Here is a 7,848-nt window from a genome sequence, read left to right on the forward strand (position 1 = left end):
ATTTTATTGAATTAATCCAATTTTCTTTAATGAATATGAAGTTAATTTATATTTTTAATTATTTAAATTGTCAACATTCAAATATTTGAAGACAGTTATCTTATACTTTACAAGACTTAAGTATGACCCAAAAAAAAATTTATAAAATGGGATATTACATTTTACAAAATCAGTTGAAATAAAAAAAAATCATTTTTCATCCTACACGGCTACGGGTGGCAAGTGGGGACCGCCCCGCCCTGCCCCGCCAGAAGCCCGTCCTTTGGTGGGCTGGTCCGTCCCGTCCCGCCTAGTGAGATGATCCTAAAATTCCAGTCCGTCCCGCCTAACGGCGGACTGGTGGGCTTATATCATCTTTTTTTTTTAATTATTAAATAATATATATAAAGGTATAAAAAAATCTCTTCTGTTTTTTACTTTTAACTATTATAATTTCTAAAAGTATAAACAAATTATAATTTTTATATTCACAAATATTAAAATCTTTGTAATTATAAATATCTAATAAACATAATTATAAACCAAGTTTTCATCCAAAATATAATTATAAATATTGTTTCCAAAGAAAAATAAACATAATCCAAAACATAATTATAAATATTGTCTCTAAAACAAAATAAACATAATCCAAAATACTCAATTTTCATCTTCATTCTCTTGTAAGTTAGGTTGGAGAAGTTAGGTTTTGACAAAAAAATTATAAAAATCCCTTGCAAAAAAAAAATACTAAACCCGGCAGGAAAACCCGCGATTTAAACGGTGCGGGTTAGGCGGACTTTTGATATTTGGCGGTCCTAATTTTTCAGCCCAGTCCACTTTTTTTAACGGGTTACGCGGACCGGCCCAACGGATTTAGGCCGTTTGCCATGCATGACTAAACACCAAATTAAAGTGACCATGCAGGATAGATATAATGGCACAATTTCCCTCACCATAAGAATTGAACAAACTATGCATGCATGCATACAGGACTTGAAGGAAAAGTCGAGAAAGCCCATTTTTGTTTCTTCTTCATAAACCATACTGCCTTATTAGTCATTAGCATCATTTACCATGTTGTGCATGTAAATCCACTGGCTCATAGAAAAACCCGTTTCTTCTCATTTGACTTTCTACTTTAATTTCCTAAGTCTTTTATTCCTGTGGACTTTCAGTAACACACTCTGATCTTTAAACTGAATCAAATCCAATAGGCACACTAAAATTCGTTTTAGAAGAACTTAGGTTCACTAAAATACTTTACTTTTATTTATTTATTCATTTTTCTTATCAAATCTGGATTGTCTCTTATCGTGAACCAAACTGAAAGAAATATAATTGAAATTAATGGTTCACTTTATTAACAGGAGCTGAATCTGAATTGTGAAGTGATGGAATTAAACTTCCTTTTTCACTTAAAAAAAATCCATTTCTATCATATTCCCATCTTAGTCCTGCCATAAGAGTTATTAATAAATAAAATCTACATAAAGAAACTGAAGATATTGCAAAAGATCATCCTCAAAAATTATGCTCATGAATTATTCTACTCATATACATCTATAATTGAATTTAGAGAATGTGCAAACTCCAAATTTTGTGTTACTCTTAAATTAGTACATGGTAGAATGCATTGAAATAAATCAACTATCTCTCTTTTTGGTTTCAGTGATTGGAAGGTAAATACCTTCTGCTGCCAACCAAATGTTGTTAGCATTCTTCTCGCCAACACCACAAACCTAATCAAATAAAGTAAATCATAATTATGATCATAATCCAATTCCAACACTTTAAAACTCATTTAAGAGAAATATATATATAAGTTGTAAATTTTCTTCTAAAACTATGTTAAATTGGACATTAAAGAAATGGCCCATTAACATGTTGTGTTTGTGGAAATTCAATCATAAAAATGTGACTTTCTATCAAATTGTAGTACAAAATTGGAAATTAAAGGAACACAAAATTGAATTCTACACTACTTAGAAAACAGAATAAGGAAACTCAAACCTTTCTTCAGAACTCACTTCATGATGCATACAATTACTAATGTACTATAGACTGATTTTTTTTTTTTTGGGGTATATACTGATTTATATTATAACTAACCCTTATACTACTAATTGGATTGTTTTACCTAGCCCTACAATGACTAATTAAGATATTGGGCCTAATTGGACTTTTGAATCTCATGATCATAACATAACATTTCCTGTTCTTCACAAGTCAAAGCTAAACTTAATAAAGAGCAAACCTTATACCAAAAACAAACAGCAGAACATTTTCATGTCCTCAAAAAAAAAAAAAAAGGAGCATAAAATTTTGTTGTTGAACTAAATATACAAGTCCCAAGAGCTTCACATTTAAATTAACTTTCCATTTAACCAGCATAAGATTGATTTGTTGACAAAGAGTAGTCCCTCGACAATTCATAATTACACTAGTACCGAAAAGATTAGAGTGTTTCATTTTAGTGTTAAGCGAATAACTACTTTGTTAAGTAGAAGCAATACCATAAGATAATTATGAAGGCATGTACACTAATAAGAAATTTTTTCCATGGAAGAAAACATTCTTAATTATTGTTACCTCATGGTGTCCCCCAACAATTCTTGATGAGTATGTCATATCATGACTATGTAGATAGCCTCCAGTTTCCAAATGTTGAAGCCGAATCTTCTGATCTTGTTTCCAATTCTTCCCACTTCCTTCTATTAGAAGCCTAAAGAAAAACAAAGTGAAATACTTATAATTTATGAAGCATCTTAGAGAATGTTGAGATCTAAATATTCTCACAAAGATAAAATTTAATGTCTCACTTCCAATTGTCTCCTTTGTCCGATTCAGAATCGTCTCCATAGCAACTCACCTATATGTGCAGTTCCACTTGAAAAATATTAGAAAATAAATTAAAGAGACTTGTTCCTTTGCAAATTGCATCAATGATGAAAACTATTTAGATAATAATCACTCATTCTATTCCATAAATAAGCCATTTTAACTTTTCTGGTATATTTATTTATAACTCAATATATCAAAATATAAATTGTGTCTGAATACATTAATCTATAAAAGTAATAGAAGTATTAATAGACTCCTTATGAAAATACCAAAAGAAGAGAGTAATTAATGAACAACTAACCTCAAGATTGTTTGAAATTGGAGAAGCATGCATATGGCTGTGAAGCCATTTTCTTGTTCCCAAATGCTGCAATCTAATAATTGTTCCACTTTTAATGGTATCACCTTGTTTGGCAGAACTCCCTTTTTCAGGCCTAACAATCTGCAACAAAATGTCAATACCATGTAGTTTTTGAGAACTCCAACAACTACTATTCCATCATGTTATTTAGTAATGAAGAAAAATCTTAAATTAGAAAAAATGTTATTATGACCATTAAGTTTCAATGCATATGTCTACCAACAAAAGAGGTTATTAGGTGTTCAATAGAAAACAAGAAATTGCCATAAAGTACCATTCAGAATTTTTCACATGTATACATCATACAAATACAAAGACAATATATTCTAAGTCTGATATTTTGTCCATTAAAAAATAAGAATAGTGAAACACAATTCTTTTATCTTGTCTTTGTTTCATGTTTTTGTATTTTCTTACATGAACAGACTCTCTGTACAGAGTCTTAAAGAATTGGATTAGCCACTATCAGAAAAAGGTTAAATTAGATAGCATAATTCAATTTTAATAAATAAAAACAAAAAGGAAAGAAGTGATACTAACCCAGTAGCTATTGGAATCATCGACAGTGGGGATACCAGTAACCGATTGTTGTCCACTGCCAGAACCATATGGAACATCTTGAGAATGCAAACGACATTTTGTCTTCTCATGCATCAGCTTCAGAACACTTCCATATGTTACCAGCACCTATATACAATATATGCTAACATCAAATTAATCTTTTACATTAGATTTTATAAAGTAACAATGAAGGCTTTATAATTATGCTATGTATATGCTAAATAGAGCATAGCAGCTAACAATATTGAGTGATGTGACACAATAATTTTGTAGTTGCAGTCACCACAACTCTAATTCACACAACAAGACTGCAATTCCTAACTGCTAATTCAGAACTTTCAAGGAACAAATCCGCAATAAGTTACAACAAATAACAAAGGTGGCAATGAATCCAATCCATTTCAAGTTACAATAAATGGCAGGGTAATCAGATACAAACCATCGCACATTATGCAGGGTATGAGAAAAAGTCGCATCCAAAAGTGTATAATATTGGAATTTAAAACCCTAATCACAATTATAGTAATAGCCTTCATAACGCAAAAGTCCCTACACTGGCTGAAGATAAGGATCAATCATAGCATCACGTATATTATCAGGAGTAACATGTTTTCAGTATCAATTAACTACCTTATCATTAATAAGAAGTAAGATTACGCATTTATAAAGTTAATATATATAAACACCTTATGGAGGATATATAGCAATTATATGTAAAGAAAGAAAGAGAAAAATAATGGATTGAATTGAAACCTCGGAGGGACTTTCAGAGGAAGGAGGAGATTTGGCGGAAGAAGAATGAAGGAGAAGAGTGAAGAAGATAAACAAGGCCAAAGCCATGAAATTGAATAAGAATAAGAATGAGAAACGCAATATAATTATTTATGAAAAATTCATGTTATTTAGTTCGTTGCATGATCTATAATTCTATATAATACAGTTGATCACTTCAGTACAGGAAATTAGGAATATATCCATAAAACACTTATTTTCAGTTAAATTCTAATATTAAACCTATTTGTAGGGCATTTTTTTCCCTCCAACAATTCAATTAGAATTGCAAATGGGAGAATATAATCCTTTAACCAAAGTACTCCCAACTTCTCATTTAATTCAATTATTTTTATTTTTATTTTTATTTTGTTAATTATAATTAAGTATGTTTTTTATTTTTTAAAAAATCATTAACTAATTTTTATTTTTTTACTTTTTATTATTAAATAAAAAATTACTAAAATAATTTGATGAAATTAACAAAAAATACTAGAAATACGTTTTCTTTATTAGAAGTTTATTATCAATAGTTAAAATTTAAAAAGGTTGTATAGGAAAAAAAAAATATGTTTTCATGTAAATATAATAATATTACTACATTGGCCTCAAATATCATTATTTTGGACTGGCAATCAACAATAATTTATATTCATATTTACAGGATTTACATACCAAAAGTATAGTTTATATAATTACATCTATATTTATTAAAATTTATAGATACATATAAATTAATATAATTTATATTTATATTTATTAGAATTTATACACTTAAATTAGTAAAATTTATTTGTTAAAAATAATTTAATATTTGTGTTGGTCAAATACAAATCAAAATTATTAAGGATCAATTTGAATTAACTTTTAAAAGTAGTACTTATTTTTTTTTATCTTTTTTTAATAAACAAAAGTTATTTCATATATATTTTTTTAATATAAATACTTTTTTAATAAGATGTATCTAAATATATTTAAAATTAAATAAAAATATTTTATTTAAAAAATTATTTTTTTAACTAGAAAAATAATCCAAACCAACACTAAAAGTTGTTGGCCAAATGTCAGGGTTTCTGAAATATAAAGGTTTGGTTTGATAAAATTTTTATTTCTTAAAAGTAGCTTATGAAAGTTGTTTTTTAAAAGTTAGCTTTTTAAAAATTGCCGTATCTGTGTTTGGTAAAATCAAACTAAAAAAAATTACTTTCAATATGCATAAACACCGTAATTATATTTGATAAAATAATTTTTAAAAGTAAAAGGATCATAATAGATGTATTCATAATAAAGAATAATTCTTTTTTTTAGTGCTAATAATTAATAAGGATAAATTTGGATATTTATTATTGTATAGGATTATATTAGACTTTTTAATTTTGATAAATATAAGTCAACTTTAAAAAATTTTCGTACTTTTAAAAGCTACAAGGCTCAGGATTTGGTGGTCCAGGAACCTTTGGACCATTTAGTGGTCCAAGTAGAAAACATGTTTTTGGAATTTTTTTTATCAATTGCTACGTAGTCTTTGAACTAATTTTAATTACAAATCAACCCCATATATTTTATTTAATTATAAAAATAGTTTTTTATTTTATAAATTATTATTTTATCAATTATCTATTATATTTATTAACAATCAAATAAAAAAATAACAACCAATTATATCCTCCATTCATCCTAATAATTCCAATTGATTAAAAAATTAACTTTGATCTCGTTACGTTCGTCCATGGCTTCCAAATCGTGTTTCCTTAAAATTCAATCGATTGGTAATGGAATATCCATCTACTCAATCAATTGGTAATGTTCTCATTTTTCAGAATTCTGTAGGATTTTTCACAATTTATTCTATTCTACTTTCATAAATCACAAATAGGTTGTACAAATCCTCATTAATCCAATTTTTTTTTCAATCACCATGATCAGGATCTTATTATCTTCTTGCACCAATATCAATGTATTAACATAAAAACAATTTTTATCACTTAATTTAAATCATTGATCCTGTAGTTTGGTCTAGTTTGGACGAAGAAAATGTATTTCTACTAGTATTAATTAAATTCGTGATACTACATGAGGAAATTATTTTGGTAACCAAGTTTAACCAAGTTGGTTCAATAGCTTATTGGTATAATAAAAAACAATTGATTGAGTAGATGGATATTCCATTACCAATCGATTGAAATTGGCAAAACATTCAACTTCATCACCTTCCAATCGATTGGATTACATTACCAATCGATTGAATTTGGCTAAAACTTCAATGTCATCACTTTCCAATCGATTGTATTTGGCAAATCCATGTTGTTTTTGTAAATTCAATCGATTGAGTAACAACAACAATCGATTGTTTTGAGACATTCATTCGATTGGAAAGTATAAACAATCGATTGGTTTAAGCTTTTTACCATTCTACCTTACAACTTTCAATCGATTGTTTTGAAAAACCAATCGATTGAATTTCAAGAAAACACGATTTGGAAGCCATGGACGAACGTAACGAGATCAAAGTTAATTTTTTAATCAATTGGAATTATTAGGATGAATGGAGGATATAATTGGTTGTTATTTTTGTATTTGATTGTTAATAAATATAATAGATAATTGATAAAATAATAATTTATAAAATAAAAAATTATTTTTATAATTAAATAAAATATATGGGGTTAATTTGTAATTAAAATTAGTTCAAAGACTACGTAGTAATTGATAAAAAACTCCAAAAACATGTTTTTTATTTGGACCACTAAGTGGTCCAAAGGTTCCTGAACCACCGAATCCTGTGTCAAGCTACAATAATAAGTACACGAACTTTTAATTTACCAAATACAAAACGAGATGCTTTTGTTTTTGAAAAGTAAAGATTCTATCCAAAAAATTTTATCAAACCAAGACTTAGTTTGGTAAAGTTTTTATTTTTTAAAAAATGTAGTATTTATATTTGGTAAATTAAATTAAAAATGACTTTTAATAAACACAAGCAACAATAATTACGTTTGTTAAAATAGTTTTTAAAATTTAAAAATACTATACAAGACATAAATTTAAGCGTTAAATTTAAAAATTAGTTAATATATGAGATTATATTAGACTTTTAAAATTTGAAAAGCACAAGCTAACTTTAAAAAACTTCACCTTAATTGCTTTCAAAAGTACTGCGATTTTTAAAAAAAATACAATCACAAATACGTGATCTTTTTTATTTACCAAAACACAAAATGAAGAATTTATGCACCTCTTTAAAAAATTTTACCAAAGTACAAGTCTAACAGTTAATTTGAACAACTTTTTAAAAATAAAAAAAAATCTAATTTTAAAATTTTCAAAATTTAAAT

At 27.3% G+C, this 7,848-nt stretch overlaps 1 protein-coding gene across 1 annotated transcript; it reads right to left on the minus strand.

Annotated features, from left to right (window-relative positions):
- Positions 1–1,484: 1,484 nt before the first annotated feature.
- On the minus strand, positions 1,485–4,652 carry LOC112755770 (stromal cell-derived factor 2-like protein). Its single transcript, XM_025804067.3, has 6 exons — positions 4,496–4,652; positions 3,722–3,868; positions 3,122–3,262; positions 2,799–2,848; positions 2,569–2,701; positions 1,485–1,718 (listed from the first exon to the last, which is right to left on the minus strand). The coding sequence occupies exons 1-6, from the start codon at positions 4,580–4,582 to the stop codon at positions 1,623–1,625; spliced, it is 654 nt and encodes a 217-aa protein (XP_025659852.1). The 5' UTR covers positions 4,583–4,652; the 3' UTR covers positions 1,485–1,622.
- Positions 4,653–7,848: the final 3,196 nt, after the last annotated feature.

Source organism: Arachis hypogaea, chromosome 6 (genome assembly GCF_003086295.3).
Source record: "Arachis hypogaea cultivar Tifrunner chromosome 6, arahy.Tifrunner.gnm2.J5K5, whole genome shotgun sequence".
NCBI lineage: Eukaryota > Viridiplantae > Streptophyta > Magnoliopsida > Fabales > Fabaceae > Arachis > Arachis hypogaea.